Source organism: Amphiura filiformis, chromosome 8, assembly GCF_039555335.1.
Source record: "Amphiura filiformis chromosome 8, Afil_fr2py, whole genome shotgun sequence".
Lineage (NCBI taxonomy): Eukaryota > Metazoa > Echinodermata > Ophiuroidea > Amphilepidida > Amphiuridae > Amphiura > Amphiura filiformis.
This window is the reverse complement of record NC_092635.1, coordinates 15,944,231-15,967,528: the sequence shown is the minus strand read 5'-3', so window position 1 is coordinate 15,967,528 and position 23,298 is coordinate 15,944,231. Positions and strand designations below refer to the sequence as shown.

At 35.8% G+C, this 23,298-nt stretch overlaps 1 protein-coding gene across 1 annotated transcript in view; it reads right to left on the bottom strand.

The window, feature by feature from the left end:
- The window catches only part of LOC140159435 (uncharacterized protein KIAA0825-like), a 46,170-nt gene extending 23,954 nt beyond the window's left edge, over nt 1-22,216 (bottom strand). Inside the window, exons 1-8 of the mRNA XM_072182911.1 lie at nt 22,133-22,216; nt 18,720-18,909; nt 17,912-18,083; nt 15,850-16,624; nt 15,058-15,213; nt 1,448-1,644; nt 692-848; nt 221-267 (exon numbers count right to left, since the gene is read on the bottom strand). Coding sequence (XP_072039012.1) covers nt 221-267; nt 692-848; nt 1,448-1,644; nt 15,058-15,213; nt 15,850-16,624; nt 17,912-18,083; nt 18,720-18,844 — 1,629 coding nt within the window. The 5' untranslated portion in view covers nt 18,845-18,909; nt 22,133-22,216. The remainder of the gene's footprint in view (nt 1-220; nt 268-691; nt 849-1,447; nt 1,645-15,057; nt 15,214-15,849; nt 16,625-17,911; nt 18,084-18,719; nt 18,910-22,132) is intronic.
- Between the last annotated feature and the right edge of the window lie 1,082 nt (nt 22,217-23,298).

The window sequence follows — 23,298 nt, the reverse complement described above, 5'->3', positions numbered from 1 at the left end:
CCATCGCATATATTCATAAGGTTATAAAATGGAGCTAATGGGCTATTCCACTTAAAATCTACGCACCTCCTATGGAAGACATGACCTTAATCTTCCACACAGGGAGTGTACTTTTCAAATGGAGTCACCCATTCAGGTAACTCCATTTAAAATTCATACACCCTGTGTGAAAGATAAAGGTCACGTCTTCCATGACTAGCCCAATAGAGCTGTTACTTACCACTGAAATAAGCTTAGGGTAATCTAACGAGCCATTAACCAAGTCCCCTGTAAACATGACAAAATAAGCAACAAATAGTATAGCATAGTTTGTTTTGAGAACATTGTTAGAGAAGGTCTCAACACATCAGAATGGTTAGTAAGTAGCTGTTGAAAATGGCCTATTCTAGTTGAAATCCATACACCCCCTATGGAACACATAACCTTAATCTCTCAAACAGGGAGTGTGAATTTCAAATGGAGTTACCTGATGGGTGACTGCATTTGAAATCTTCACCCCCTGTGTGGGAGATTAAGGTTATGTATTTCATAGGGCACATATGGAATTAAACTGGAATAGCCCAATAAAAGGAAAAGGTGTAAGCGAAACAAGAATATCCTCATCCAATTCCTGAAATGTTTACAAAATAGTTTTGTTCTGGTAAAATCCAGAGCCTGCAAAAATCTTACATCCCTGAAACATGTAACTTACTGCACACAGGGACTTCATTTGTACACCTGCTTTTCTGAAACACCTCTTCTTCTTGATGTAATGAAGTCTGTAAAGTATCCAATATCAGCTTGGTAACACTCCATGTCACATCTGGTACTAGTCTCTCCAATAGATCTATCCAATTCCAATGCAATTTCTACAAAAAAAATAGGTGTGTAGTTTGTACACCACAGGCACAGCAAATCAATTTTCTTGTTCATATAACATGCCTACAATATGCTTAAAGCCCCACATTGAGAATATTTGGTTCCCAGGAAAATGGCAGACAGCAGGCCAGAAAGTAACATGCCTGTGTAACACGAGTAGGTTTATTTCACCTTGAAGGCATGGAAAGTCTTAAAATTTTTGCCTAGGTCATCCAGTATGCCATGAATTAGGAGGATAACAACTGTTATCTACTGGTCAGTTTATATATACTCTCATTTTGACATCTGGATTTAAGATCCAAAAATGTCCATGTAGGAGAAAACAATGAAATCCGAAGGAAGTTTAATGCTTCTTATGTCCAATTTTTAGCGATAAACAACTCACTTTGCTTGGTTGCCTCACAAGAACTACCTAGCAAAATGGACTTACATCACACAGAGGAGACAAGTGATGTAAAACCAGTATTGCAGTGTGACTGCTTACCCTTTCCAATGACAAGGACCCTATGCACACACACTACAGAATGTTGCCTACAGGGACCAAGTGCTTGGCTGTCCAACAACTAAAATAACGACATAAAATACTTACCTTACTAGGGCTGTCTAATACTGATTGTCTAATGTGTGTTTTATTAGAGTTGGCTGATTGCATCATACATGGTGTAACACCAAATGGTGGTGGGATAGCATCAGACATGATTCCCTTCTGTGAGTTATAGTCTCTGTCTCCTCCTCTCCCTTTGCCATCACGGTCCAGGCTGTCTCGTGGAGAATTCTTCAACACGCCTGCACAACAAACAAATAAAAGCAGATTCATTTGGTTGAACAAGTTATTGGCAAAATGGGCTAATCAGATGAAATCCATATACCCAATGGAAGACATGTCCCACACAGGGGCGTAGATCACCCATTCTTAGTCAGTGGGAGTGGTCTAGTTCGTAGACACATTTCTGATTGGACAATCGCATGATTTCGGTGTCGCTATCAGGCCGTAGAAGCGACCCCACGTCATCATGCGTCTTGATAATGCGTAACACGCATGAGAGGTGCTTGGCGTATGTATCGCGCTGGATGCGTAGACTAGTGCGGAATACGCGAACGCGCTAGCAATACGCGCAACAGAATATGTGAAGTTGTAAACAAGTTTCGTTCATTTTATAATGAGGGGAGTTTTTATGATGATAACTTAGTTTTTGCTTTAAAAATTTGTTTACAGTTATTAAAATAATATTTAACTGACTAAGAATGAGAATAAACGACACCGGTAGAGGATAGGCAAAATAAAAATTCCTATCATTTATTCTCTAACTCATGTAACCCCATTTGAAATTCACACTCCCTGTGTAGGAGATTAATGTCATGTCTGCCACAGGGGAGTATGGATTTCAACTGAAGTAGCCCAACAGAGCACCAATTTCTCAATACTACCATGCTAAACACTGTACCAATGTGTACTGATTCCCCTGGCTGAAATTTGATACACTTTTGATACACCACTTTTGATACGTATGAAAAATGTATGAAATAAAAGGCTTTGAATTGGAACCCTCATTTCATACACTTTTATGTATCAAAACTGTATCAAATTAACATTGCATACACATTTTATACATATCAAAAGTGTATCAAATGCCAAGATAATGTATCAAAAAGTATCAAATGAAATGTATCCTTTCATTTCATACATATTTGATACATAATTATATCAAAAGTGTATCAAATAAGTAACTGTATCAAATCAGGGTTCCAATTTAAACTGTATCAAATTAGCGTTCAAATTTTTATCCTTTCATTTCATACACATTTCATACATAATTTATATCAAAAGTGTATCGAATATGTTACTGTATCAAATGAGGGTTCCAATTTAAACTGTATCAAATTAGCATTGAAATTTTTATCCTTTCATTTCATACACATTTCATCCATAATTTATATCAAAAGTGTATTGAATATGTTACTGTATCAAATGAGGGTTCCAATTTAAACTGTATCAAACTAGCGTTCAAATTTTTATCCTTTCATTTCATACACATTTCATACATCATTTATATCAAAAGTGTATCGAATATGTTACTGTATCAAATGAGGGTTCCAATTTAAACTGTATCAAATTAGCGTTGAAATTGTTATCCTTTCATTTCATACACATTTCATACATAATTTATATCAAAAGTGTATCGAATATGTTACTGTATCAAATGAGGGTTCCAATTTAAACTGTATCAAATTTTCGTTGAAATTTTTATCCTTTCATTTCATACACATTTCATACATAATTTATATCAAAAGTGTATTGAATATGTTACTGTATCAAATGAGGGTTCCAATTTAAACTGTATCAAATTTGCATTCAAATTTTTATCCTTTCATTTCATACACATTTCATACATAATTTATATCTAAAGTGTATCGAATATGTTACTGTATCAATTTCTATCAAATGAGGGTTCCAATTTAAACTGTATCAAATTTATGCTCAAATTTTTATCCTTTCATTTCATACACATTTCATACATAATTTATATCAAAAGTGTATCGAATATGTTACTGTATCAAATGAGGGTTCCAATTTAAACTGTATCAAATTTATGCTCAAATTTTTATCCTTTCATTTCATACATATTTCATACATAATTATATCAAAAGTGTATGAAATATGTAACTGTATCAAATCAGCATTCCAATTTAAACTATCAAATTAACATTCAAATTTTTATCCTTTCATTTCATACACATTTCATACATAATTTATATCAAAAGTGTATCGAATATGTTACTGTATCAAATCAGGGTTCCAATTTAAACTGTATCAAATTTATGTTCAAATTTTTATCCTTTCATTTCATACACATTTCATACATCATTTATATCAAAAGTGTATCGAATATGTTACTGTATCAAATGAGGGTTCCAATTTAAACTGTATCAAATTAGCGTTGAAATTTTTATCCTTTCATTTCATACACATTTCATACATAATTTATATCAAAAGTGTATCGAATATGTTACTGTATCAAATCAGCGTTCCAATTTAAACTGTATCAAATTAGCGTTCAAATTTTATCCTTTCATTTCATACACATTTCATACATAATTATATCAAAAGTGTATGAAATATGTAACTGTATCAAATCAGGGTTCCAATTTAAACTGTATCAAATTAGCGTTGAAATTTTTATCCTTTCATTTCATACACATTTCATACATAATTTATATCAAAAGTGTATCGAATATGTTACTGTATCAAATCAGCGTTCCAATTTAAACTGTATCAAATTAGCGTTGAAATTTTGATCCTTTCATTTCATACACATTTCATACATAATTATATCAAAAGTGGATCAAATATGTCACTGTATGAAATCAGTGTGCCAATTTAAACTGTATCAAATTAGCATTGAAATTCTTATCCTTTCATTTTATACACATTTTATACATAATTATATCAAAAGTGTATCAAATATGTCACTGTATCAAATCAGCGTTCCATTTCTAATGCTGGCCAGCTGGACCGCCCTATTTTTGATACATGCCATTTGATACACCTTTGATATAGTTTTTTGATACACTTTTGATACAGTTTTTATACACTTTTGATAGTTTTTTGATACACTTTTGATACAGTTTTTTATACACTTTTGATACAGTTTTGATACACTTTTGATACAGTTTTTATACACTTTTGATACAGTTTTTCAAATTTCAAAATTTGTCCAATCAAGCTCAAATTCAACAAGAATTATCCGTACATGATCTAAACATATTTGCAAACATTAATGACCCCAAAGTGAAGGGGTCAAAGGTCAAATTTTGAAATTAGTCTAATCAAGCTCAAATTCAACACTGCCCTCTACTGCTAATGCTGACCTCTAGCACTTTCCCCCATCACGGAGCAGCTCAATGCACTTTCCCTATCAACGTTAAAAATTACAACGCAATAGGATAAATGTGTGAGAAAGTCTTGCAAAAAAGAAGCAAAACCCAACCAAAATGGAACATACATACATCAGAAGGCCTGCTTGGAATGCAGTGCTTGTCACTGAAGTTGTTACCCTCAATAAAGAGACAAAAAGGCTACCAATAACATCTACTATACAGGCATGTGCTATATTCATGCTAATACATATACATTGAGGCCCTATATATAAGGTCATTTTCACGGTAAAGGGTGTAACTTTGGATTTTTAACATTTTGATCCGTAGTTTTCTAATAAAGCCACAGAATTCCATGATTTTTGGCCACATAAGTCATCTAGTTAGCAGCTACCTTGGGTAGCATAATCATCTTCGGGAGTTACTGCGTCAGTTTTAGCAGGCTTAAATGTACCTAATATTGCCATTTTGAAAAACTGTAAAAAACAGTAACATTTTTGTAAAACCCTGTGTTTTCTTCAGTTAGTTCATGGATAATTTTTCTTATCCTGAAAGTACGGTCATATGTTCAGTAAACACTGCCACATTAGATTTAATTGTGAACAGCCCTGTATTTTTGAGAACCGGACTTCGATATTTGTCGCTTCGAGGCTTCATTTTCCGTTAACAATTGTTAACAAACTTTGTGGGTATAGCTTTGGTTCATAATTCTTGGTTATTTCTTCACTTCTTCTTGATTCATAACAGTTGATATCTTAACTTGAAATGGGTAACAAAAATTAGTTGATTTGCAAGCTTTTAAAATTTTTATAAAATCTTGACTTCAAAGAGCCGATTTTCCGTTAACTTTTTGAAGCCTCCAAACAAACTGTTCAGCAAGCTTGGGCAAATATAAATAAAAGAGCTCATCCAATCTATTTATCAAAATGTAGCAAAGTAGATCCTCAAGTCACTTGTTTTTAAATCATGGAGATATATATCACCGCTTGAAAATGGGACCCAATACAAACTTTCCGTTAACAATTGAAGCCTCCAAACAAATGAAGCCTCCAAACAACAGTAAACTTAATTATCATCTATGCATATCTAAATTGGTATGTTCCATATTGATATCTGCATTGCAATTGTTGCATGATATGTGCAGAATGTCATAAATTAAAAAAAAAATTGATATTATGGTTAATGCTTGAAAAATATACTGATATCCAAGAAAGCCCGTTTCGGAGGCTTCACATGCAAATAACACCATACTTAACAAATGGGTGAAAAAATTATCATGTTATAAATCTGCAATATCTGCCGCATAGAATCATTGATTCAATACACACAAGAAAATAACAGCTTAGATGATCCCAACAGTGTTGTTTTCAAAAAACTACTTCTGCCATGTTTAACCATTGTAAACATGAAGCCTCCGAAACAAAAAAAATGACTTGCTGTGATAATTTAATTTTTGTCACAACTGAAATTCAATACTTAGAAGCAAAGCATGAAAATTGGTAATTGTGATATTTTTTACCTTTTTTTTCATGTCAACTTGTAGTAGTTAGCCAAATATTTTACTTTTATGATCACCTGTGTTGTTAACTGAAGCCTCCGAAACACAAATCGCTTGAATTGCCAATTCTAAAAAATAACTCTAATTTCTGTGAAACTTGGCTGGGAGGTTCCTTTCATCAAGTAGTATTTGTACATGAAGTTAGACATTTAAATTATTTTAGGAACCCAATTAAAACTTAAAAAATATGTTTAAGGTTGGGAAATTTCCATTGCAAATGACCCTTGATGTTAAAAATTTTCAAAATTGCAATTACAAACATAGCAAAACATGGTATAAAATTTAACTTGTATCTGTTGACTTACTTTGGAATGGGATTTCACATGTATTCCAGCTTTCATGTCATAATTTTATGAGCTTATGTAAAATACATTTTTTCTTAGATTTTAACCAAAATGTTATGGAAATGTCAAATTTTTTATCAGAAATCAAAAGGTTTAAGCCTTGAAACACTATTTTACTGGAATTTAAGTTGCTTCTATGCATGATTACAGTAAACAGAAACATATTTAAGTGGTTTGAAATTTTGACCCTAAAAATCAAAAGTTACACCCTTTACCGTGAAAATGACCATAATATATAGTAAGCTTACCTTATCAGAACAAAGTCAGATATTTCCTCTTTAATCACAGTCCCTGATTACAACTACATTGTAACCTAATGTGCAGTCTACAAGCATGTTTGTATCGTCATCATGATAAATAAAACACCATAATTTGCTCTAAAATACAGTACATTTCCAAATGCAAATCCTGGTGTTAACTGCATACATGCCACATGGGCAAATTTGAAAATGATGAGTCATTATCTAGACATGTGATCAGTTATTGATACAGTTTTGATACACTACAAAAGGTCAGTTTATGAAAGCCCAATTTGATACACTTTTGATATACCTCTAGCCACCCAAAATAAACTAAGTCCAATTTAATACGCTTTTGATACACTAAAAAAAACAGGCAAAGTCCAATTTAATACACTTTTGATACACTGTATGCAGCCAGAATTTGACTAAGTCCAATTTGATACACTTTTGATATACCTCTAGACACCAAAAATTAACTAAGTTCAATTTGATACACTTTACATACACTAAAAAACAGGCAAAGTCCAATTTAATACACTTTTGATACACTGTATGCAGCCAGAATTTGACTAAGTCCAATTTGATACACTTTTGATATACATCTAGCACCAAAAGTTCACTTTGATACACTTTACATACACTGAAAAACTGCAAAGTTCAATTTGATACACTTTTGATACACCACAAGCATGGCCAAAATTAACTAAGTTCAAATTTGATACACTTTTGATACATTTTTGATACAGTTAGGTGGTATTTGATACAGTTTTGATACCTTATATTTTCAGTTGATACATTTTCAATACACCCTTTGTATATCAAAACTGTATTAAATTGCTGTTTGATACAGTTTTAATACACTTTGATACACTTTTGATACACTTCTTGCTGTATAGAATTTCTGCTAGGGATCTTACTGAATTACACCAATTCATTATTGCCAACACTTACTGAAATGCTGGTTACCAAGTTAAGCTTCTATAATGATTTCTGTCTGTTTTTGGCTTTGTCACTTTGCTTTATTATGTTTTTGCTTTTACTTTTCTTATTATAGATGTGAATTTTTCTATTAATATGCAAATGTGTGATTTTGTTCAATAATATTTATTTGCGATTAATAAAGTTTATTGTATTTATACAATAAACAAATTTACCTCCTGTGAAAGAGTCTAACCCTGGTTCATAGCTAGACTGCTGCCCTCAGTCGTCAACCGTCTGGATTGACGACTGAGAAAACTACATGGAAAAAAAGTGACGGATTTTGCAACAGGATTCCTGTGGCATAGAGCGTCGGCGTTGTTGTGTCAAATTGACCTTTTGACCGAGTTTGTTGTTTTTAGAAGTTCTGAGCGATCTTGTCACAGCGGCGCTGGGTACAGCGACGCTGGTATACTGGGCGCCGCTAGTCAGTCGCGCTACGGCGCATAACCAAAGTCGCATTGAATAGTTTTCAGAAGTCCGTCATGATTTGGGCTGTAAGATAATCAGTCGTCACTACGAAGCATGACAGTAGGCCTACATGCGAAGTGTAGACGGCTGATTGGAATTAGTCTAGTTCATAGCTTGTGCTTGGACAAATCAATATGATTGATTTATTGATTGGTTGCCTAGTATTGGCTTTATATAAGGACCAATGAGGTTTAAGGTCTATTGTTGGAAGTAGCCAATGGGAAGTGGTTAATAACCTTCTGACACTGCCAGTGGTTCAGGGATTAGGCACATTTTATCTGTCATGGAAGGAGAAGGTTGTGTCTCCAATGTGAAGAAAATTTTTTTACACAGAATTATTTCCATGGAAGGGAAAACTTATTCTTTTCAAGGAAATAGTATTTGCTTTTATAACATGATATAATCAGAGGTATTTAGAAATAGCTATATATTATTCTGAATGAAGGAAGCATGATCGCAAAATATGTCGGCAACTAGTGTCTAGAAACACCGATGACAGGAATGGCAGCCGTCATGGGAATACAAAATATTTAGCACCTTGATGGAATTTTGAAATTTAGAGGTGCAGAATTTTGAACCGATCGGGAAGGCAAGACATCGCTCATCCAGTAAGTCTGCTGCAGTCAAGGCTGTTAATTACCGAATGCTGAATCTTTCAGCAGAAATGGAATTAAATGGAGGTGTAAATGAAACCCCAGTCAAGCATCAATGCAGCAGCTAGCAGCGAGTCACAGCAATGATGGATCGATTTGTCGATCATGGTCTGATGATGGCGAAATCTGTGTGTTGGGATCAAGTATTGCAATTTGGGAAGACCAGCTGGGACCACCTGTGAAACAACTGTGATTATGTACTTATATTATGGATACTTGAGTGGACATGGACGTCGAAACGGGGTGAGCAAATTTTAAGTAAAGTTAAAATTAATTATAAACATGGACTCTATCGAGTTCTGACACTCCACTACTTGCGAAGTTGCTGGAATAAGTAGGCCCTACTCTTGATCAATTTCAAATTCATGAGTGGTTAATTAGTTTTACTTTGTGTACAAGAGATAAAAATTATCATAAAAAAAAATAAATAAATAAATAAATACATTTTGGACGATTAGTATCCTGAATAATTTGGATGGTTTAGGTAGGGAAATTTGGTTGGGTAGTCAAATTGGCTAGGGAGGGGCCTTGGAAAACATGGGCGTGGCAAAATTAAAAAGGGTGCAGGTGCCACTGCTGATGTGATAAATGTTTTGTCAGAATTCAGGAATATTTAATTAGTTGCAATCATGTGATCCACTGGATCAAAAATTTGAATGAGATCTCAAGTAAAATATACTGGCCAAATTATTGGGGGCATGAATAAGTCATAGTGTGTGTCAGGTAGGAAGAGATTTTGTCCAGCAATCAACCCAGGATGTGATCATGTCAGTTTGGCTTGGAAAAAAAAAATGAATCGGATAGCAATAAAATATTGGGCAAATTATTTGTGGCATGAATAATTCATATTGTCAGGTAGAGAGAATATATCAGAAAATGGAGTACTTGACAAAGCACCCAGACCATATAGTAATTAAAATTTTATATTGGTTTGGTAATCAAACATTTTGGCTAGTGTGAAGTTTGTGCCTTCAATTAAAGGGGTGCCGTGGAGCCAGGGTTTTGGAGAACTGGGCAAGGAAAAATTTATAAGGGGTGCCACTGCCACATTACCAAATTAGTGAATGTATAGGTAATTAGATGAATACATAAGAGCGACAGGGCCATGCGATATCATATAAATACCCTTTTTCAAGGGGAGAATTTTGCCCTTTTTTTTTTTTTTCCAAAATAAATTTGCAGAGCGAACACCCAACAGGGCAAACAGAGGTCAAGGTCAACGGGAGATCATTAGGGGTCAAACACCATGGAGGGTCGTTGGTTCATGAAATTTGGGGGTGACCACGGAAACTGGAAAAAAACCCACCAAAAACCGTCAAGGTAAATCTGGGTTCATCAGAGTCAAACTGGTATAAATTGTAGTAGGTTCATGAAATTTGGTTAGGGTTAGTTTGGGGTTATTCGGGGTCAGATCGCCATAGGTTGTCCCACCGTTATCCGACTGTTGGAATTTTGCAGAACTGGTTAACAATTGCATGTGACATTTCATTTTATGACTTTTGAAGTTTGTGGTGCTTCACTCCTCCTTAAGGATTTTGTTCAGTCAGGGAAGCATGAGCCTTTCTTTTCTGAGCGTTTATGGTTAAGAAGTTCAAGGTCATAATGTAGGTCAGAAGGTATGGATTGTTGAAAAATATGGGATTGGAATTTGAGGTAATTGGAGGGCAAAATAAGAAGGCTCAAGGAGTTTTTCATGGAACTTGAGGAAATGGAGGAGCAGTCAAAGTCACAATTTCTTGGGTCAGGTCAGGCTTATCAGGGTCACCTGAAGACATTGTATAAAGGTCAGATGGTCACGCAACTCGATAAAAGGGGTTCCAGCAGATTCAGGCAATAGATAAAAGTATCGGGTGTTTACGGAGTTTGGTAAAAAGAGGTACGTAGCATAGGAGGTTAGAAATGTTCAAGATGTTTGCTTTACTCAAGGTCATCTGGAGTCTAGTACGTACATGTAAGACAGGGGAAATGGGGAAAGCGGCAGGATTTGGGCAGTAACATCAAGTGAAGTAGTCATTTGGGAGATCAATGGGAGGTCATTCAATGTTGGTATTCATGAGGCTTGGAGAATGATCCCATTGAAAGTTAACAATTCACCAGGCAATTCACAAGATCAATTAAGTCGGTTTCGGGAAGTTGGAAGCATACACTGCATTTCATCAGGTTATTTAGGTACCATAATAAATCGAATAGAAATAACAAATTCCTGTTCTATGTCTGGGTAACTTCCCAGGTAACTTAAACAGTAAGGAAATTCCTGTCCCTCTAATTCCTAGGATAAGGAATTTTGTGTAGTAACGGCGAAATGAAATAGGAATTTTGCATAGCGGTAAGGTTGACTGGCAAGTTGCTTCCCAGTTTCTGTTTTCTTTTTCTGATTTATTTCAGATTGAATCAACATATTGGTGGTCGCAGTTAATAATGGAGGCTATGTGACGGGGAAGATATAAAGAATGATATACATGTAATACGTTTCTGGACATTATTTGGACCATTTAGACCACATCTAATGATATCCGAAGCAAGCGTATGGCAGGACAAGACAAAGTGGGACAGGAACACTTTCAGTGTACAATGCGGACATTATGTATTAAGGGCAGGTCTATTGCAAAAACAAGTTCATCTCTATCGAGGAGAATAATTATAAATTACAAGTTGACACTTGTTGCAACTTTTTATGCATATTTCTTCTGGAAAAAGAGAAATTGTGTGGGTGAAGTTCGTACGGGTTCGTCCCCCGTTTGAAGCGGAATTAATTTTCAAGGTAGCCGGCTGACTACGTAAGTAAAGGAAGCGGACACTATATCATACTCTCATTTAATACCTGTGTGACACAATCACAATCACTTTGACAAGTTTGACATTAACAACATGGTTGCTGCAACAATGAGTCGTACTATATTTACCATAAACAATGCTGTATAACAATATGCAGACTATTTTGTTCTCATTTCGGAAACAAGCCTCACACAGTATTGTTACTTTGTATTCGCTTTGTAATATTTCATCCAACTGAAACTATAATAACTATAGCATTGCAATATTGCACAGGGAAAAAAAAGGTACACGAGTTTGTGGACTTAACATGGTTTATATGCTTGTCTCAGATTGATCGCGCTGAAATTAATATTTTTTATCTTTAGCCCAAATATTTATTATGATTGATATACATATGAATTGTAATATCACAATTGCCTAATATATAAGAAAAAGAAGCGGCTGATTTATCCATATCTTTAAAAAATTTGTGTGAACAACAACAGTATACGTTATGTGCATTGAGAATGTTTAAAGTCCCTTTTGGCAAAGCAGGCACAGTCATGCATGATGTCAACTTTTTCTAGGTCAAATCTGTCTTGTTCGAGGGAACTCATCGCTTAAGTTGGTTTTTGCAGAATATCAATTTTAAACGTCTTATTTTCATTGTCCTCAAAACATTAGCTTTTGCCAATGATATGATGTTGTCTGATATATATGACCATTGAATGCCATTAATTATATCGTTACAATGTCAGACAATCTCATTCTTTGGGAACAAATGATAGATATATAGATACTGGTATGCAAAATGGGTTGGCTTCGCGGCCAAAGCAAAGTTGCCATATTGTGTGTAATTATTGAGTTAGGCACCGCAGGTAGCCTAACTCGCTAGTATGTTCTGGCCATTTCTATCTTTTATTATACATTGAGTGCTCTACGCCCTTACAATGATCACTGTTATGGAGTCAATTTACTTTACTTCACTTCCTGGGCAGTAGTACTGGGCACATTTGGAAATATTTGCACAGCTAATTAATAGTCGGCCTGCTCACTTCATAACTACATTTATAATTAGTGAATAAAAATATATCCGATTGAGGGCCTTCTGCGCATTGGCGAAAACAGCATTTTGCTTGTTACGTCATCAGGGGTGGATTGCACAGGCTCAGGCGGGGTGTCAGTGATTAAGCTTAGGATAAGCTGTTGCGCAAGCCTTCAACTTGCCAGCATGGTAAAGGTATCGATGTGCAAGGGTGCACAGGGAAATTAGGCTTCATAATACATGTAGGAGGAATTCAATCACCAGGGTGCCATGGGGTAGTAAGATAGGGGTGATCATATGTTCTCAATTTTTCTCCCAAAAATTTAATAGAGGAGTTTTCGAGTTTTCGTAGCCCGCTGCTACCACGGTTGTTTTTTCTTAGGCCCAAAGTCTTAACAAGTAAGTCTAAAATGTACAAGTATAGCACATGTTGTACATAGGGGAAGATAAACTCAGGAATTCGGTGCACAAACAAAAATAGGCACACGTTTGGCTATTATTCGGGAATATATACTGGGTGCAGCTCAGTACCTCTTCCTTACACAAAAGGTGTCTTGTAAAGTTGAGATAAATTATCTAAAATATCCTTGCGTTTGTCAATGACATCAAGGGCGCACATTTCAAGTGATTCTGTGAAGGTTTTTAACGACGTTAATAAGCCTGGGGAGTTCAGCTGTCAAAAAGGATAGCTAGGGTTCATGTGGAGGCTTATAGAATCACAAGTGAAAAAAAAAAAAAAAGAAGAGAAAAAAAAAAAGGGGGGGGTTGGGCAAATTTCTGTGCCTTAAATTTGTTTGGCGGTAAAAGGACAGGGCCACAAATTTAATCTTGAATCCAATTATATGAAAATAATTGGATCACCATAGGTAATTGTATAAGTGTTTACAAATAGTAATAATTGTAACTAATAAATTTGAGAAATAGTGCATGAGAAGTTGAACGAAATATGTCAAATATCTAGATTACTTTCCTGAATGTTTCCGGCTTCAGGAAAGTAGAATTAATGTATATGCACTTTTCTAAGGAATTTATATTAAAGGATTGACTCAATAAATGTATGTAAACTTCTCTGGAGAAATTTTCTCTTGAAAAGTTAAGCCAAGTTTGATGTAATATAACGGTACCCTTTGGGTCCATATTTCATTGGATAAGCTGAAGTTAAATCCAATTCTGGTTTACAAATAAATGGAGATACTCCTGACAGATATGCCAGCAAAACTTTGAGTAAAATGTGCCTCATTTCATCTGGGGGTAAAGGTCCGTAACCCGATCGACAGCATCATCCCCCCGATTTTTTTAACGAAATATCAGTCTCCGCAACAGCTACTTTGGTTTCGCGTCATACACATTCGGTGAAAAAGCGAACCACACTAACTGCTGAGGAGACGGTGCTCCGTATATAGTTATGAAAACGGCAACAGTAAGCGTGGTGTGCTAAATAGCTCAATTGATTAGCGCGTTTGTTTTTACCCGAGAGGTACCCGGTTCAAAACCCGGTCTCGGAAGGGTTTTTTTCCTCTCCATTTTACCCAAACTTTTTTATATTCATTTGAAATGTACATATTGCAAGGGGAAATTTATTTTGTTTCCTTTTTTTCTGATACGGTACGAAAAAAAAAAAAAAAACATTTTCCGTTCAATACGGGCCGGGCATTGTACAGCATGTCAGCATTCGTCATTGCCTGCCCAGAATGCAATTCACGTATACCAAGGTATTGGATTGCAAATTTGGGTATTTATTCACATTTACGCTGAAAATGCTCTCGTTTTTTCACAAAGCAGCATAAAGGAGGCGATATTTGATATTATTATGTAATTTTAAAGACAATCCATATCCAAAACCAATAGGGTTACCCCCTTTAAGGCATTTTGCCTGACATACTCGTCAAATGATTAAAAACAAAGAAATGCTGGCTAAATCCAAAAGATAATCTGTACAAAATGTACCATCATGTTAGAATGGTTTGTATTAAGTTTTTACAAATGTTATCTGGATGTTATTAAAAGCTTTCATACCTTTAACCCAACATTTATACATTTTTTGTAAATATTTTTGTGTTTGCTGGGATCACAAATATAATTGGCTATTCTATTTGAAATTCATACACCCCCTATGGAAGACATCCTTAAAATCCCAAACAGGCGGTATAATTTCAAATGGAGTCACTCATTCAGGTAACCCCATTTGAACTTCATATTCCCTGTGTAGAAAATTAAGGTCATATATTCTATAGGAGTGTAAGGATTTCACCTGGAGTAGCCCAAGCCGCATACTTACTTTTGATGGTTGATCTTGGTTTACGTGGCACTATTGGTGGAGCAAAGTCCCTAGTGACTTGATCAAATAGATGTCTCATGTATGAGTCCAACGCTGCCAATCCAGTCACAATGGTAATGAATGCTGTCAAGTCTTCTGGATTTAGTTCAACTTTGGCTGACATTAAATGAAACAAGAAATATGTTTGTTTGTTTAATCAGTCAGTCCGGGTGGACATACTCTTGGGTCCAGATGGGCTCAAGGTCAAGCAAAATGCTCAAGTAAAGTTTACATATAAACATGCTGGCATGTATGAAGAAAAAACTAGAAAGAAACAGAATGACAAAAAGAGCAAGGAAAATAAAAACTCTTAGCCCTTGGGTTGAGAAATAAGAAATTAAGAATTCTTATTCCGTGCCCGATACAAATGACTTGCAACAATGAAAATGACCTTGCATGCAAATTTAAAAAGAATCATAACACATTTTCACTAATATGTTGCAAGAAATATATGACTTTAGTATTTAGTTGAATTAATGCTATGAAGTAATAATCTAGAAGGCATGATTGTTAATTTATTCATGATGTAACATCCTACATGTATACACAGTTTATTATTTTGCAATAGTGTTGGTTGTTTGTTAAAATAAGGAGGCTATTCTCTATCATTCATAAAACATTCATTATTATTTCCATGCAAACTACGTTTCAACATTGTTGGGCAATGATAAAGCTTTCTCCTTCAACACTAAACAGTACTTTATGGGTTTGTGTTAGACAGAAATCCTAAAAACATAAACAAGTTAAACTTACCCGATTCAACTGCTGTGTCAAACAATCTGTCATCAGCCACATGACTGTGGAAATTATTGCCAACTTCTTCTTTCTTTTTGCCGTTACACCCTGCATCATCCCTTCCAACCACTGTAGTCACTGTATCGCTGATCACCGGCTGGAGCTCCTCCGACAATGTCTGCATATACAGATCCTGAATACACTGCATGAAATCCACTCTGCCGTTAAAAACATCCGTCAAAAACAAATCGCCATCTTCTTTCACCATGAGCTGAATCACGGATACCAACTGTTGCATGTGTCCGGCAAGGTCACACAGACTCAACTTAGGGGGCGTGTTAATACTTGGGGTATGCATTTCAGATTTGGAATCATTTTTATCCCCTCCCCCTTGCGCACCTCCAAGTTGTGTTCTTACAGTGTTTATAAGCTGCTGGGACCTGACTTGCTGATAACTATTCCACACTTCAAGTTCTGGGAACAGAATGCACAGAGACTGTAGGTACTCCACTCTTCTGGTCTGAATTATCTTGCTCTCTGACTTACTAGTAGTTGGCATGCTTTGGAGGCACTCCAAAAAGTGACGTTTTAGACGAGATCGAATATCCTCCCATACCAGGTCATTTTCCTGTTCTTTGGAGTCGGAGATGGAGTTTAGAGAGAAGTTGGAGTCTCCAACAAGGTCGGGCTTGGGGGCTCTGATGGGTAAGCCCAGACCTTCGTGAGAGGCTAGGCAGAGGAGTTGATCAAAGATAGCATTTTCACTTCCTGGTGATGATGTCAAATGATGAAGCTGTAGATCAGACGGGAGAGAAAAAAAAACTTTACCAATAGATCAAATAACATCTTCCTATTCTATTCATATTCTTACAACTAATTGTGTAAACATGGACACTACAACAAAATGTGGTCACACAGATAATAATGATTATTATACTTTGACCTGCTTGCACTACCATAGTGGGGTGGGGTGGGGGTTAGGAGGATAATCGTAATCCCCCAATATTTTGATAAAGGGAAATGGACCATACAATCACCCCGCAATGTTGACACCTGTACATGGAATTCTGACCAAATTAACCTCATATTTGGCCATATTAGCCTAAAAAGTGTAAATTTTTGCACTCTTCGTGTGAATCTGTTCCTTTTTTGCACCACATTTCACTAATTTAGCTTCAACATGGCACAAATTTGTACCATAAACTTGTTCTGTCGCTAAAAAGTGCTGGATTCACTATACTTCAAGTAATTTTTCCAATCCAATGTCAAAAAGAAATCTATGCCACTGTGTGCTACACAAATTAATCCACAGATGATGATATGATCATATTCTGATGACCTCAAGAAGCCACATGTTCTAAGAAGATTGTAATAAGATCAACCTTTTCAGGAAGACTTTTATGAAAAACACAGATCATGTACGAGCATCAAAATACATTCACCAAATCAATTTCTGGCACTTTGAATATGTATTGGATACACTGCATCAAGTAAGAGCAATGGGCTATTCCAGAAATTAATGGCACCCCCTCCCCCCTAAAGAAGACATGTAAGTTTGTACCATAGATTTTGGGAATTCCCAGACCAAAATTTTATCCAAAAAAAAATGGGAATTCCCAGTGTCCCTAAAGAAGACAGGCAAATTTTTGCCAATTTTTTTGGGAATTCCCAAGCCTAAAATAAAACGGTGCCTTTTTCTTGGGAATTCCCATGTCTTCTTTAGGGTTGTGAAAATAATGACCATTTTGGGGGGGGGGGGGAATTCCCAGAGCAAAAAATGGTGAAAAATTCTGGGAATCCCATGTCTTCATACCATGTACCACACCATGCACTCGTCGATTGCACTGTCTCCAATGTGTAATCAGTTGTGGTGTTTTATTTACTACATGCAACACCTGTCAAAATTTTTTAAGGATTTCCAATCAGCTACTGAACAAATAAATTTAGCAGTTTAATGCAGGCAATTTTTAGTGCTTTGTTATTTAAATGCACTTACACTCCTTTGTGCATTCACTGATAAAGTCACAACCTCTTGTGTGACCCCAGCCTAATATGGTTTTTTTTATTTGAATGTACTTACAATAGCTTTGAGTAGTTTGTTAACATCATCAGGTTCTGGTGGCAGACAAGCGCACTCCTCCAATACCGGTGTATGAATCAAACTATCCATGGCATCTTTGATATTGGTATAATTGTTATCAGCAGACAAGCCATTGGTTGCTTTCACAAGCTCTTGTAGGACCTTTTCAATACTAGAAAAATAATAACAAAGTCACTTGGTCATAGGAGTGCAAGCAATCACAAGTAGTATTTACACAAGCTGTCAGATTTTAAATACCCATATCCCATGGACCGTACTTGAGTCCCGACTCTCGACTTGAGTATAGACAAATCCGACGAGCCAAGTGATGATCAGGATTAAGTCGGCCAAAGCTGGGGGCCATCCGCGACAAACTAGCTTAGTTCGCTTGGATTGTGATCCAAGACATCGGAGCGTGTAGCACTTGCGCCGCGTCACAGGAGCGGTAAACGCTGCACGCCTGTGATACTGGCTTTGCGTATAATGGATGGAAGGCCCCAGCTATGTCCGCCAGTGAGGTGTAGGAATGTGTCAAGTCGGATTCATGTATAAATATAATGTTACATGTATACTTTTGTTTGTACTCTCAGCTTGCCTATATGGGAAGGGGAAACCACATCACTGACAACAAGAGTTTAACCAAACTTTGATTAAAATATTCATGAAGCTATTCTTTTGTTCACATTCTATTTCTTTAATTTCTAATTTCTTTTTTAAGAAGACACAGTAAGTGGCAAAAAGTGCATACACCCAAGTATACAAACAAGTAAGGGTATCACACATGGAGTGGGGGTTATTTTCTCTTTACCTTCTGTCATTCTCAGTGAGCTGTTGATCAATGTCTCCAATCGCATATTGAAGCGTCTCCAGACTAGGTACACCATTTTCAAAGAGCGCCATCATATTGGGCAGGCAGGGTACCTCATCAGCCATTGCATCCAATCCACGCTCACACGACGCAGCAAACTTGTGTTTTTCCTTTCAAGTTGACATGTACACTAAAATAAGTGAAAAAAATGAAATAATTAACTTTGAATCACTTCCCAAATCCAGAAACTATGATTCCCTGCTGGTGATTTCACCATGTTGTTTTATACAATATACAATGTATCTGTAGAGGGTGTTCAGTAATGAAAATTATTTAATGAAATCCTGATGATTACAAAAAATATTCAAATTTTTTTTCAATCTGTTGCAAAGATGATCAATCTAAGCATTAATCCCTGAATTGACACAGTCTTACATCAACAACATCTATCTACAATGTAGTATACTAAAATAATGAGTGGTCTGTGTGTGCCCCACTTCAACATATCAATCTGATATTTCGGATATAGATAGGTACCAAGGGGTGCGCTGTTGAAGGGGTTGTTTTAAAGAGCCTGCTTGATGTTGAAGGTCATCGACAGGGGGAAATTTAAATAATTGCCACAAGTGCACAACAAATAAGCAGCAAGTGGATAAAAAATGTTCACTGGGCAATTCTGGGAACCTCAGAAAATGTTTGATCCAGGTTTGGCAGCCAAAATGTCTTCCCAGAATTCAGTGAGCACTGCAAATGATTTCTATTCTAAATTTCAAACTTTGTCAGATTGGGCTTAAAGTTTGTGGGTGCAATGACAACATGAAATTGAGGTCATCCAAAGTCAAAGGTCATCTTGGGGCTAAATTTTAAACTTTTCCAAAACTTGATAGATGGAATCCTTGATATGAGGGGGACATGTAAAAATACTATCGAGGTCATACAAGGTCAAAGGTCATTTAGGGGCTAAATTTTATACTTTACCCAATTAGGTTTAGGTGCGGGATTAGAACCCTCAATAATCCCGCACCGGTACATTCCCTTGATTTTTTTCAAGTTGGTTTGGGTGCCCATGGGAATTTGTGTTTATTTGCTGTCTTGTTTAATTGTAAAACTTTAGGTTCTTTCTTTATATTCAGTTTCCTATTGTGTTTATGTTGATGTGCAGAATGTGTTGCCCCATTACCTACAAATTGGCTCACCGATAGTTTCACATTTGAGGCTATAGTCCAAAACTATCAATATCTAGTAAAATATCTTCATGTAAGGAATGGTAGGAAGTGATATTTTGTTAATAATTTCGGTTTCTGCGTGCCCTTGACCGGTGCATCTCAAACCTCTGTGCAGAGAAGTTAGTGGAAATCATAGTGAAGGAGGTGTGAGTACCTTGGGCTATGATCCTCTGTGTTTAATTCTAAACTTCCATTGTTTTACACTGTGTGATGCTTCATCAATTCCTACTACACTTTAAATAGCTTGCAACTCTAGCTTTGAACATGTTGATTTGAATGTGAACCTATGATAGGTGAACAAATTTGATGCTAGACTTGTCAAGCAAAAGGGATGACATCAAATGGCAAAAAGGCAGTCACCTATAGTTTATAACTCATGCTTTTGCAAGAAAATTTTACCGTACTATATTGGTCAACTACATGTACATGTAATAGCTTTCAGTAAGAACTGTGATCTACTTGAAGTTTAAGTTTAGTGTTTTGCAAAGACCTTTCACACTGGCTGACCAATAGCTTAAAAAGAACTAGGTCACGCCTGTGAGCTGCATCATGTGATGATATGTATATTGATTGGTGAATGCATGAATGATGTGCTGATATGATGATGATGATGTGATTCAATTATCCAATAATTCGGACTTCATGTTTACGCTATAAACTGTGCTAAATCAAGCAGTGCGAAAGCTTTTTTCAAATTGGTGTAGTACTTCTTTTCGACTAGTTTCAGCTTCAGGTCATGCTCGCTTGTTAGTCCGAATAATTCTGACACTTACTGACAATGGCAAACTGGACAAAAGAAGCACCTGGAAATCAGAGTCTTACTCTTAGCCAGAAATCAGAAACCACCCGTAAAATCTAAAATTTGACCCTCAAATATAAAACAACTTGTCTATACCCACGGAAGGGTCACTGGGTTCAAATATGTCCCGATTTGGCCTTTACATACACTTTGAATTAGTCCCAAGTTCATAATACCCTTAAAATCATCTGTTTTAGAACTATCACATGTAAAATCCATTAAATATACCCGTCTAAAATTAGATTAGCCCGTGCAGACGTATGGCTGCAGTGGCGTAGCTGGGATATTTTCCAGGGGGGCAGTATGGGGCCGGGGCCCAAAGCCACCAAATTTTACCTGCACTTGGGGGGGGGGGGCCCAAATAGACAATTTTTGCCAGGCTTATTGATAATAATCGTATGGTATTGCATATCGTATGGATTCCCCATCTCTCTGCCCCTCCTCTCCCTCTCTCTCCTCTCTTTTTTCCTCTCTCTCCCTCCTTTTTCCTCTAGGGGGCCCAAATAGGCAATTTTTGCCGGGGGGGGGGGGGAATTGCCCCCTGCCCCGGCAGCTATGCCACTGTATGGCTGGCTAAGACCTTGATCAGTTGATGGAAATACTTCACAGCTTTTAACCCCCTATTCATGCAGTGTGATTCATTCTATTGTGGACCATCCTTCTAATGCTTGAATATTTGGATTTAACCGGAACAGTGTTTGTCTACCTCTCTGTTTGTAAACAGGCCAAAAATTGTCCTCCTCGCAAGTGGGTCTTAGCTAGGAGTAGGATTTTGCTAGGATAAAGCTGTTGGTCAGGCTGTGTACAGGAAGAGTTAACCCTAGCTAGCTGATGACATTTTCTTCCACCAACTCATAATATTAATTATCTAGTTGCAGTTGTACGCAGATAGCCTCGCTAATATGGACGCGTAGTAGCGTTGTACGAGCGTGTAGTTAGCATGATTAGTCGCGGAGTAACAAGCGTAGTTGAATGTTCCACGATGTACACAAATTTAATATTTTTTTCTATAGGAGTAGGACATGACTTGTCGTACAAAATGAAAATATATGTCGTAATTTACCGTTTACAATCATGACAATTTAATTATCTTTGTGATAATTTTAAGTTAAATTTTGCTGACATCTATTTTGATGACTTACATATATATTCAAGAGCAAACTTTGTTCATTTTTAAGAGACTAACACATCGCTGACGTGTCATTTGAGCAACTTTTCGGGCTTTGTTTACTTACGAAGTTTGATCTCGACTGCCGAATTCAACAACTATGACCTACTCTACTGATCAGGCACAGAAATCTTGTACATCTTTTTAAATAAAACATACTGTGTATTAGACATTAAATATAATGGATAATACCTAACAAGAATTGCCTACAAACACTTACTTTTTCGATTTGACATCGTGCTGCTAAAATCCATGTAAATTTGATCACTAAATGCTTTTGGGTAGAGCTGATCAGAAATGTTTTTCTAAATGGCATTTAGATAATTATTATATACCAGTGGAGATGTGGTTGCTAATAAATATGCATGAATGACGTCATTACTCGGCACTATAATGATTGATTTTAAAAATTTAAAAATTTTTGTATTATTAGTTTTTATAAATTTATTTATTTATTTATTTATTTATTTATTTATTTATTTATTTATTTATTTATTTATTTATTTATTTATTTATTTATTTATTTATTTATTTATTTATTTATTTATTTATTTATTTATTTATTTAAATTATTTATTTAAATTTATTTATTTATCTATTTATTTATCTATTTATTTATCTATTTATTTATTTATCTATTTATTTATTTATCTATTTATTTATCTATTTATTTATTTATTTATTTATTTATTTAAACTGATTCTTACATTATGTTGATTGATTGATTGAATCGTTGAATGAATGCTATGCTGATTCATTCATTCATTGGTTTCATTCATCACAGATCATTCATTCATTCATTCGTCTCAGATCACAGATCATTCAACAATTCATCCATTCATTCATCTATCCATTCAACACTCACTCACTCATTCATTCATTCATTCATTCAACAATTCATTGATTCATTCATTCATTCATTTATATATAGGTTTTCATATTATTTTATGTTTTTAAATCAGAAAATTTAGGGGTCAGAAGACGATCATATTTTGTTCAGGTTTTACTAGGACTTTCAATTTCAAATTTTGCAATTGTACCCTATTTGGGCCCAAAACAGTGTTTTTCGTACTAAAATGAGAAATGTACATGGCAATTATTGATTCATTTTTTCTTCTGTTATGATTTGTAGGGGGGTGTTCCTTTTTGCAAAAATTTAGGGGGACGCAATTAGCAAATCACCACCCTCCATGCTGCCTCATCATTGTGTGTGGTATTATAGACACTACACTCTTGGGCAAATAAATCACAATATTCCTAATATTCACAGACAACATGAATACTGCCCCACTCTAACATTACATGCCTTTTTCTGACAATGCCACTGCTCATTGTAGACCCTCCTGGATATGAGAAATCCCCTCGGGCCTGGTGGGAGGAGAGGAG